Raw genomic sequence first — 11,538 nt, 5'->3', positions numbered from 1 at the left:
TCTTGGCACAAGAGAAGCGAGCACTCCGTAAAGCCAGAGCTGCAAATGCTGAAGCAACAGTGTCCACATTTCTCTGTTCAGTATGTGGCAGAACATTCCGTGCTAACATCGGTCTCATCAGCCATCTACGGACACACCGCTGATGGCCCACAATCCATAAGATGTCAAGGTCTTCATCGAAATCGATGGACGAACAACATATTCTGCTACAGACATCTTGACCACCCAGCGTAGACCAATCTGGGAGGCAAGGAGGTGTCATCACAGTTGAGTTGGATTCCTGCCGATAGGATGGACCTCCTTGATCTGTCCCCAGGAAAAACGTGTGCAGCTTCCAAGGATTTTCCAGTCCTCTCTTTGACCTCCGTCCTCCACCTGACCCGTTGTTTCCTCAACCTTAGCAAGCATGGTTGAGTTTTTCTAGTCCAACCGTAATTCCTGAATCTCTCCCTGGAGCTGCCCATGGCACAGTTGCTGTGAAATATTAACCCACTTCCCTTTGAGCCCCAAATCTTCCCCCTTTTCGTAGTGGGAGGGCTCTCAGCTTCCATCCAGTCTGGTTTCATGGTGGATTTATGGAGCGGGGTGGTCTGGATGTCCCTCTGTCAAGTTGGATCTCTTGAGGGACCATCAGGTCACACCTGAAGACACCAAGCCAGCATCTTCCAAAGGCATCTGGTGGTTGAACCGTTGGTCAGAGGCATCTGTGGGGGTTCTCAGCTTCCATCCAATAGGGCTTCGTGGTTGATGGGTGGGGTGGGGTGGTCTCTGTGTCCCTCCACCCAGTTGGATTGCCTTGTTCTGCCATGTATCTCTGGCAAATGGTCCAGCCACTTTCTGAAGATGCTGGCTTGGCCTTTCTGCATGTGACATGGTTGATCTCCAAGAAGGAAGCTCGTGAGAAGCCATGCCAGTGCAGTGGGGAGGGAGGTGGAGGAAACTCCACGATTCCCCTCTAGAAGCAAACATTGAATGAAAAGACAGACTGGGGTGACATGATCGCCGTCTTCCGATGCTTGAGGGGCTGCCCCAAAGAAGAGGGGGACCCCCTATTCTCCCAAGCACCCAGAAGGCAGGAGAAGAAGCAACGGATGGAAACCAATCAGGGAGAGAACCAGCCTGGAACTAAGGAGAGGTTTCCTAACAGCAAGAAACAATTAACCAGTGGAACTGCTTGCCTCCAGAAGTCGTGGGGTGCTCCATCACTGGAGGTTTCTAAGAAGACATTGGACAGCCCTTTGTCCAGAATAGTATAAGGTCTCCTGGTTAAGCAGGGGGATGGACTAGAAGACCTCCAAGGTCCTTTCCAACACTGTTATTCTGTTATTCCAGAATGGAAGGATGGGATGGAAAGGCTGTTCTTTGCCTTGCAAAGGTGAATTTTCTGGCCCGTCCTTACAATATGCTCAGAAAAGTCCAACTGGGCAGCTACAGCAGTATGACCCACATAGAACATGGGGGGAGCTTTGATCTCCTGGTTGTGGAGGTCACTTCAGGCCTTCTTGACTTACAACCGTTCATTTAGTTGGGCAAGAAAACAACCAAGCTCAGAGAGCACCAAGGATCCCACAATTCTCCTCCTCCTCCTCCTCCTCCTCCTCCAAACTGACTCCTTTCTAGCACTGATGATGTTCCCTAGTTGGGCAAGAAAACAGCCAAGCTCAGAGAGCACCAAGGATCCCACAGTCCCTCCTCCTCCTCCTCCTCTTCTTCCTCCTCCCCCCTTCTAGCTCTGATAATATTACCTAGTTGGGTCATGAAAAAAATGACATAAGATCACTTTTCACACCACCGTTGCAGCACCCGATCAAAATTTGGACGCTTGGCAACCGGCTCGCAGTTACGACGGACGCAGCGTCCTGAGGTCACGTGATGTCCCCTTGGTGACCTCCTTGACCAGCAAAGTCACTGGGCAAGCCAGACTCACTTCACAACTTCGCAACTGCGGCAATAACCTTAACAACGGCGGCAGGAGCGGTCCTAAAAGGGCCCTAAGCTCGCTTTAACAACGGTCAGACCGAGCAGCAGAAAACTTGGGACTGTCTGTGCATCGCCAAGGCCAGGTGTAGGCAACCTTGGCTCTTTTATGACTGGTGGACTTCAACTCCCAGAATTCCTGAGCCAGGCATGCTGAGGGGAAAGGGAGAGGTTTCCAAGCTGAGCCATGTTGGCTCAGGAATTCTGGGAATTGAAGTCCGCGAGTCATAAAAGAGCCAAGGTTGCCTACCCCTGGCCTAGGCCTAGGCCCCTTCATGACTCGTGGACTTCAACTCCCAGAATTCCTGAGCCAGCATAGCTGGCTCAGGTATTCTGGGAGTTGAAGTCCAGGAGTCATAAAAGAGCCGAGGTTGCCTTCCCCTGGCCAAGGCTGTCGTGTAGCTAAAACCCGGGTTGCCCAACAAATGCTGATCAGCGACTTCGTAGCCTGGCTGGATCCAGGGAGCGCGTTTTCCCGGTTGTGAGCAGCCTGTCCTTTGCGTGGCTTTTCCATTCCGAGGGAGACAGACTAGCATCCTTTCCGTTTAACATTCCAGCTGCTTTTCCTGGCATTTCCCTTTTTAAAAATTTTTTTTTTAGAAAAACACTTTTTTTTCCTCCTTCCTCTCGTTAACCCCCTTCCAAAACTCAGCAGAAAGCTTTGTCTTGGGGCCGTGTCACAGATACCCAAGGTAGATCCTCAAATTACAGAGAAAGCTTTCTTGGTAATTTGGCACCTGCGGAATGTCAGAATAAAGCCCGTTTTGGTCGGAGAGGAGTTTTCCGGATGAAAGATGGAGACCTGGAAAAAGAAGAAGAAGAAGAAGAAGAAGAAGAAGAAGAAGAAGAAGAAGAAGAAGAAGAAGAAGAAGAAGAAGAGGAAGAGGAAGAGGAAGAGGAAGAGGAGGAGGAAGAGGAGGAGGAGGAAGAGGAAGAAGAGGAAGAATAAGAAGAGGAAAAAGAGGAAGAAGAGGAAGAGGAAGAAGAAGAAGAAACTGGGGTCTTTAGTTCCCTCTGAGCTTAGTGGTTTTCTTGTAGTAGATGTTTCATTACCCAGCTAGGTAACATCATCAGTGCTAGAAGGGGGGAGGAGGAGGAGGAGGAGGAGGAGGAGGAGGAGGAGGAAGAGGAGGAGGAGAAGAAGAAGAAGAAGAAGAAGAAGAAGAAGAAGAAGAAGAAGAAACAAGAAGGAATTGCGTGTCATTTTTTTCTGGGAAGAAATGTGGGGGGGGCAAGGGGGGGTTGGGTTCGGTTGCCCCCCACCCGAGAAGGTGACTAGTAGGAATTTTGCAGGGCTGGCTTGGAGTCCAACTCTATAAACCCCGAATTATGGCTTCTTGATGAGCTTAGCCCGATGGAATTTGGTGGAATGGTAAAATGAGCTATTTATTTGCGGAGGAATGTTTCGCGAGGTACAAATTGGCCCGTTGTGGTTTCAATCAATGTTCAGAAGAGTTAGCTTTTTTTTTTTTTAAAGGCTTAAAAATGAAAAACCAAAATGCAGTCTCCAAGAAAGCCTTGCTTGCTGCTGAGCTGGTCTCCGGGCCAGCTTGCTCGTTGCCAACTTCTTCCGAGTCTGTCCTTGGTGCTCCCTGAGCCCAACTAGGGAACATCATCAGTGCTAGAGAGGAGTCAGGTTGGAGGAGGAGGAGGAGGAGGAGGAGGAGGAGGAGGAAGAGGAGGAGGAGGAGGAGGAGGAGGAAGAGGAAGAGGAGGAGGCAGCGGCGGAGGAGGAGGACTGTGGGGTCCTGGGTGCTCTCTGAGCTGGGTTGTTTTCTTGAAGACGTTTCATGACCCAACTAGGGAACGTCATCAGTGCTAGAAGGGAATCAGGTTGGAGGAGGAGGAGGAGGAGGAGGACTGTGGTATCCTTGGTGCTCTCTGAGCTTGGTTGTTTTCTTGAAGACGTTTCATGACCCAACTAGGGAACATCCTCAGTGCTAGAAGGGAGTGGTGTCTGCTCTCAATTTATATTCTAGTGGCTTGCCCTGTCAGTGTTGGTAGGACGAGCAAGCCACTAGAACCGTGGTGGCCAACCTATGGCACGCGTGCCACAGGCGGCACATGGAGCCGTGTCTGGTGGCACGTGAGCCTTTGCTGGGCCGAGCTGCTCCCTCCTCCTCTCCGCGTATGCACAGCTCTCCACAAAGCTGTGCATGCGCCACGCCCACCCTGGCTACACCCACCCATGCTGCCACGACTACCGTAGCCACGCCCACTCAGTGGCCACGCCCCTGACATCCGGAGATGCATAAGTGGGTTTCGGGTAGCAGTTTGGGCACTCGGTCTCTAATAGGTTCGCCACCACTGCACTAGAATATACGTTGAGAGCAGGCCCCATACCCTGAGGAATTCTGGGAGTTGAAGTCCAGAAGTCTTAAAGTGGCCAAGGTTGAGGACCCCCGTGATTTGGAGGGTCTCAAGGTAATAAATCATCTGCTGGTCTTTTGTTTTCTTCCCAGGAAGAAGAGTTCATTGACTGGTGGAGCAAATTCTACGCCTCCACAGGGGAGCGAGAGAAATGTGGCACCTATTTGGAGAAAGGCTTCGACACCCTGAAGGTAAAAGCCTGGATAGCCTCTCCCTTTGAGGGGTGTGTGTGTGTGTGTGTGTGTGTGTGTGTGTGTGTGTGTGTGTGTGTGTGAGAGAGAGAGAGAGAGAGAGAGAGAGAGGAGAGTGGAGAGAGAGAAAGAAGAGAGAAAGAGAGAGAGGAGAGAGGAGAGAGAAGAGAGACAGAGGAGAGAGGAGAGAACAGAGAGAGGAGAGAAAGAAAGAAGAGAGAGGAGAGAGAGAAGAGAGACAGAGGAGGGAGAGGAGAGAGAGAAGAGAGAGAACAGAGAGAGGAGAGAAAGAAAGAAGAGAGAGAGAGAGAGAGAGAGAGAGAGAGAGAGAGAGAGAGAGAGAGATGAAAGCCATAGCTTTGGAGATGCAATTATCACCTCTGTAGTTCTTGCTAGGAATGTCTTGACCTCAGTCTAGGCCAGGGGTAGGCCACCTCGGCTCTTTTATGACTGGTGGACTTCAACTCCCAGAATTCCTGAGCCAGCCATGCTGAGGGGAAAGGGAGAGGTTTCCAAGCTGAGCCATGCTGGCTCAGGAATTCTGGGAGTTGAAGTCCACGAGTCATGAAGGGGCCTAGGCCTAGACCAGGGGTAGGCAACCTTGGGCTCTTTTATGACTCCTGGACTTCAACTCCCAGAATTCCTGAGCCAGCCATGCTGAGGAGAAAGGGAGAGGTCTCCAAGCTGAGCCATGCTGGCTCAGGAATTCTGGGAGTTGAAGTCCACCAATCATAAAAGAGCCAAGGTTGCCTACCCCTGGGCTAGCAAAATGAAATGCTTGGGTGGGCCCTGCTGGCTCTAAATATTAAGATGTCTTGGTCATCAACAGAGGTCACCGGCCTTCAGTTCTGGATCCAGCACCTGCAAGAAACCTACCCACCTCTGGCCACTTTCCACTTTCTCTCCTTCTTTCAGTTTGGACACTGCTACTTAGAGTTAATTAGTTCTGCTTAAATTATCTCCCTGGCGCGCCTTGGGACAATTTCCAAGGTGCCCTTGTATCTTGTGGGCGCAGCTCCTGGACATTGAGCTGCTCCACAGCCTTTGAAGACTGGAACAAAATGTTAGACAGAGTTGGACCTTTGGCTGATCCAGTTTTGATCCCTCTGTGCCTTCATTAAGGAAGGCTTGTACAAAAGCTCAGATAGATGCTGGTCCAGGTAAACGCTCTAGTAGATGCTGGACTTCATGTGCTCGTCACATCCACTCTTCCAGGGAACCTCTTTGCGTATCTCTCAGTGGCCTTCAAGAGCCATTGTGCGTTTTCCTGGAAAGGGCAACTGTGGGGAAACTGCCAGCTAGGCTGGAAGGAGAGGTTAGCCCAGTGGTGGCGAACCTATGGCACTCGGAGCCCTCTCTATGGGCACACGTACCGTCTCCCCAGCCCTGCCTACTCCCACGGCCCCCTCCTCACCAGCAGCCCCCCTGGAGGAGAGTTGCCCCTAGGCGCGGCCCACACGAAGCAACGGAGCCAAGGACATGGTAGCTGGGCAGTGGGGACAAGACTCTGCCCTTGCGCCCCGTTGCGCGCAGATGATCCTGCGGGGCACGGGCAGAGGGCATGGCTGCCATGGCGCTGCTGGGCTGCCTGAGTGATCTGTGGCGGGCCGTGGAGGTGGTGGGTGGCCCAGTGGGCAGGGCAGAGCGGTGACGGGGGTGGTGGGGCAGTTTTTGGGCACTCGGTCTCTAAAAGGTTCGCCATCACTGGGTCAGTCTTATACCTCTTGTGACTGTGTAAGGATTCCAAGCTAGGTCCTTGCTTGACTCCTCCTTCTAGCCTAGCTGTCAGGTTCCCCACAGCATTCAAGCCGGGAGATCTCCCTTCAAACCTCTCAGGAGAAGAAGAAATGAAATGCTTTCCATCCCCTTCTCTCCTCAGATCTACGAGACAGAGCTGGAGAACGTCGAAGACTTTGGAGGCCTTTCGGATTTCTGCCACACCTTTAAGTTGTCCCGCGGCAAAGCTCAGGATGATGGCGAAGACCCCACCATTGTCGGCGAATTCAAGGTTGGCCCATCTCCTTTTGGTTTGATGACCCTAGTGGATGGTCCCTTATATAGGAGCCAGCTGTGTGTGGCAGCAAAAAGCCAACGCAGTTCTAGATTGCATTAACGGAGGGAGAGAATCAAGACCACGTGAAGGGTTAATACCACTTTACAAGGCCTTGGTAAGGCCACGCTTGGAATCCTGCATCCAGGTTTGGTTGTCAGGATATAAACAGATGTAGGGACACTGGAACGAGTGCAGAGACGAGCAAAAAAAGAGGGTGCTGGGGGCTAAAATGTTTGAAGAACAGTTGCAGGAATTGGATGCATCTAGTTTAATGAAGTTCTAGTCCCGCCTTAGGCATGAAAGCCGGTTGGGTGACTTTGGGCCAATCACTCACTCTCAGCAAGCCCACTTCACAAGATTGTTGTTGTGGGGAAAATAGGGGGAGGAAAGAATATTATTGATGTTCATTGCCGTGAGTTGTTTCTATAAAATAATAAATGTGAGAAACTAAAGTAAACACTAAACTAAACAAAAAATAATAATATAAAATAATAAAATAAAATAAAATAAAATGAAATATAGGATAGAATAGAATAGAATAGAATTAGAGCAGAATAGAATAGAATAGAACAGAGTAGAGTATAGAATAGAATAGAATAGAATAGAGTAGAGTATAGAGTAGAGTAGAGTAGAGTAGAGTGGAGTGGAGTAGAGTAGAGTAGAGTAGAGTAGAGTAGAGTAGAGTAGAGTAGAGTAGAGTAGAGTAGAGTAGAGTAGAGTAGAGTAGAGTAGAATAAGAATAAGAATAAGAATAAGAATAAGAATAGAATAGAATAGAATAATAGAATAATAGAATGGAATAGAATAGAATAGAATAGAATTAGAGCAGAATAGAATAATAGAATAATAGAATAATAGAATAATAGAATAGAATAGAATAGAATAGAATTAGAGCAGAATAGAATAGAATAGAATAGAATAAATATTGGAATATAGAATAGAATAGAATAATAAAATAATGAAATGAAATAATAAAAAGTATGCAGGAGATATTACTCTCTGATGGAAGGCTGCCCTTGTAGCAGCTGTACCAAGGCAACCCCACCATGCTTCAGGAGTCCCTCTGCAACATCTGGACCACTCCTGGCTCCCAGCCTGGAACTGCCGGAGAGACCCCCGAGCAGCCGGTGTCGGGGTGGCAGACTCATGCCTCTCCTCCCCTTGCAGGGCTCCTTCAAGATCTACCCTCTGCCCGACGACCCCACGGTGCCGGTCCCTCCGCGCCAGTTCCACCAGCTTCCAGCCCGGGGCCCCCAGGAGTGTCTCCTGAGGGTTTACGTCATCCGGGCCTTCGATCTGCAGCCAAAGGATTCCAATGGAAAAGTAAGCTCAGGGATGGAGAATGGGGGTGGGGGGGCAGACTCTCCAGGGAGCAGAGTCCCCCTCCGGGAGAGAAGCTTCGGGACACGTCAAGGATCTGGGCAAAATTTCTCCGAGGGCGTCTCCTCAATTTCTCCACTTCTCCTTGGGAAGTTCTTGGCTTCTTCTTCGTTCGGATCGCAAGAAAGGATAGTATTCTATTTGTTTAGTTAAATTGTAATTTAGATTTGGAATGATCTGTTTTAGTCCTGTATTTGGTTCCGGAAAGCTCGGGGGGGGGGGGAAGGGGATTAGGGGTATTAAAACAAAATTGATGTATTCATATGTTATAGACAAATAATAATTGTACTGATAAGAGGAAATGCTCGGCTGGTACCCCAAGTTGCACTCGAGGAGGTGGTCAGGAAGATGTAGAAGTGGGAAGGAGGAAGGAGGAGAGGTTGTGGGCTAGAGGTAGGAAGGAAAGGTAAGTGGATGAGGGCGGAGGCAGGGCGGGGACTGCCGAGCGTTTCCGATAATGTATTGAGTTGGATTGTTTTTTTTCTTGGGTTTGTGTCATAAATGCATCATATTACTTATTGTTTAATTATAAAAATTAATAAAATTTTATTTAAAAAAAAAAAAAAGGATGCTGTCCCTGTGGNGGGCTAGAGGTAGGAAGGAAAGGTAAGTGGATGAGGGCGGAGGCAGGGCGGGGACTGCCGAGCGTTTCCGATAATGTATTGAGTTGGATTGTTTTTTTTCTTGGGTTTGTGTCATAAATGCATCATATTACTTATTGTTTAATTATAAAAATTAATAAAATTTTATTTAAAAAAAAAAAAAAGGATGCTGTCCCTGTGGCTCAGGGGACGTTGCTGCCCTTTGTGTCTACGGAGAGTCTCCACCATCCGTGTCCCAAGGATGCTTTTTCCAAAAGGCGACTGGACTCGCTTTTTTTTTCTTTTTCTTTGAAAACGTTTAGCTTCTCCTCCAAGAAGCTTCTTCCGTTCTGCGAAGCTTAAGAACGGAAGCTTTCCTTGAAATGTTTTCAAGGGGAAAAAACCTCCCCCCCCCCAAGAAAGTCCAGTTGCCTTTTGGAAAAAGCCCCTTTGGGACTTACGCACTTTAGTGGAGGGGTGGGTCATTCATAGCCCCCCCCCAGCCCTGTGTGGTCTTTATCTTCCCCGGCAAGCAATTAGATAATGGGGGGTGGGGGGGGAGAGCAGAGAGGGAGGGGGTGGTGAGGGTCTGTTTATTCTCAGTCGTAATGCAGGCCCCATCTATTGTCAGCATGTGGCCTACATCAGAATAGTTTTTATAGGTTCTCCTGCTTGAGCAGGGGGCTGGACTAGAAGACCTCCGAGGTCCCTTCCAGCTCTGTTCTGTTCTGTTCTGTTCTGTTCTGTTCTGTTCTGTTCTGGTCTGGTCTGGTCTATTCTATTCTATTCTATTCTATTCTATTCTATTCTATTCTATTCTATTCTATATTCCAATATTTATTCTATTCTATTCTATTCTATTCTATTCTATTCTATTCTATTCTATTCTATATTCCAATATTTATTCTATTCTACTCTACTCTACTCTACTCTACTCTACTCTACTCTACTCTACTCTACTCTACTCTACTCTACTCTACTCTACTCTGTAATTCTGTTCTACTGTATTGTATTGTATTGTATTGTATTCTATAATTCTATTCTATTCTATTCTATTCTATTCTATTCTACTCTACTCTACTCTACTCTACTCTACGCTACTCTACTCTACTCTATTCTGTAATTCTGTTCTACTGTATTGTATTGTATTCTATAATTCTATTCTGTTCTATTCTTATCATTATTCTGTTCTTTTCTATTCTATTCTATTCTATTCTATTCTATTTTATTCTATTCTACTCTATTCTACTCTACTCTACTCTACTCTACTCTATTCTGTAATTCTGTTCTATTGTATTGTATTGTATTGTATTGTATTGTATTGTATTCTATTCTATTCTATTCTATTCTATTCTATTCTATTCTATTCTATTCTATTCCTTCTATTCTATTCTATTCTTCCATATTCTATTCTATTCTATTCTATTCTACTCTACTCTATTCTTTTCTATTCTGTAATTCTGTTCTATTGTATTGTATTGTATTGTATTGTATTGTATTGTATTGTATTGTATTGTATTCTATTCTATTCTATTCTATTCTATTCTATTCTATTCTATTCTATTCTATTCTTCAATGTAGGTTCAGGTATGTAAAGTTCCTTAATTGGGTGACTCCCAGGTGGGGTTGGACTACTACTCCCATAGGCCTCCACTACCCCAGCCAACAGGAAGTTCAATGCATCCAGGGACCACCAAGTTGGGAAGGAAAGTTCTAGGGCAGGGTTGTCCAACCTCGGCCATCCTAAGACCTGTGGACTTCAACTCCCAGAGTTCTGGTGGAGAATTCTGGGCATGGAAGTCCACAGGTCTTAAAGTGGCCAAGGTTGGACGCTGTTGCGTTAGACCAGGCTGGCTGGAGAATTCTGGGAGTTGAAGTCCACACGTCTTAAAGTGGCCAAGGTTGGACCTCCCTCTTCTACGGCTTTCCTCGAAGTTCCTCTTTAGTTGCTCAGTCTATTTGCAGGAACCAGTAGAGGCAGCATGGTGTAGTGGTGAAGGCACAGGAGAAGACCCAAGGGGTGACCTGGGGTCCTCATTTATTCTCAAACCAGCCAATCTCCTAAGCTGGTCTTCTGAACGCTTCTGGTGGAGATATCTAAGGACCGTTTGCCTTCGCTGGCCCTTTCCTGACTCTTTCGTGGAACTATTGCAAAAGGTCCACCTTGACCCTCTCCCTTTCCTTCTCCCACCCAGTGTGACCCTTACGTGAAGATTTCTGTGGGGAAGAAGTCCCTTAATGACCAGGACAATTACATCCCCTGTACTCTGGAACCGGTCTTTGGAAAGTAAGTCTCCCCATAGGTCCCTGATAGGTTCCTTCCAGCCCTAAGACAGCAGGAGAAGGGGAAGAGGGCAGAGGAGGACGAGGAGGAGGAGGAGGAGGAGGAGGACTGTGGAGTCCCTGCTGGTCTCTGAGCTTGATTGTTTTCTTGCAGATATCTCATTACCCAGCTAGATAACACCATCAGGGTAGAATTGCTGAACCGTTGAAGCAATTCCGTATATTTATTTATTTATTTATTTATTTATTTATTTATTTATTTATTTATTTATTTATTTATTTATTTATTTTAATTTAATTTAATTTAATTTAATTTAATTTATATCCCGCCCTTCTCCTTGCGGACTCAGGGCGGCTAACAACCGGATAAAACACTAATCCCCAAAAACTACAAATTTAAAAACATAAGTAAAATCAAATATTAATAATTTGGTCAAATTAATTTAAAAATGGCTTTAAAACCCCATTAAAATTTTCCCCTAGGCCAGTCCTGCAAGCTGGAATAACCAAGTCTTAAGGGCGCGGCGGAAGGAAGGGAGATCAGGGATCACCCTGATCTCTGGGGGCAGCTCATTCCAGAGGGTGGGAGCTCCCACAGAGAAGGCCCTCCCCCTTGGGGTCGCCAGCCGGCACTGTCTGGCCGACGGCACCCTGAGGAGACCCACCCTGTGGGAGCGTACAGGCCGATGGGAGGTAATCTGTG

At 47.4% G+C, this 11,538-nt stretch overlaps 1 protein-coding gene across 1 annotated transcript in view; it reads left to right on the top strand.

Annotated features, from left to right (window-relative positions):
• The window catches only part of LOC107299966 (dysferlin-like), a gene marked incomplete at both ends in the record, with an annotated part of 53,222 nt that overhangs the window by 30,484 nt on the left and 11,200 nt on the right, over positions 1-11,538 (top strand). Inside the window, 4 exons of the mRNA XM_015829311.1 lie at positions 4,440-4,538; positions 6,418-6,546; positions 7,759-7,914; positions 10,748-10,839. Of these exons, the coding sequence (XP_015684797.1) occupies positions 4,440-4,538; positions 6,418-6,546; positions 7,759-7,914; positions 10,748-10,839 (476 nt within the window). The remainder of the gene's footprint in view (positions 1-4,439; positions 4,539-6,417; positions 6,547-7,758; positions 7,915-10,747; positions 10,840-11,538) is intronic.

The sequence above is a fragment of the Protobothrops mucrosquamatus genome, unplaced genomic scaffold (genome assembly GCF_001527695.2).
Source record: "Protobothrops mucrosquamatus isolate PMUCROS unplaced genomic scaffold, P.Mucros_1.0 scaffold5826, whole genome shotgun sequence".
Classification (NCBI taxonomy): domain Eukaryota; kingdom Metazoa; phylum Chordata; class Lepidosauria; order Squamata; family Viperidae; genus Protobothrops; species Protobothrops mucrosquamatus.
Note: the sequence above shows the minus strand (reverse complement) of the source record. Positions and strands in the feature narration are given on the sequence as shown.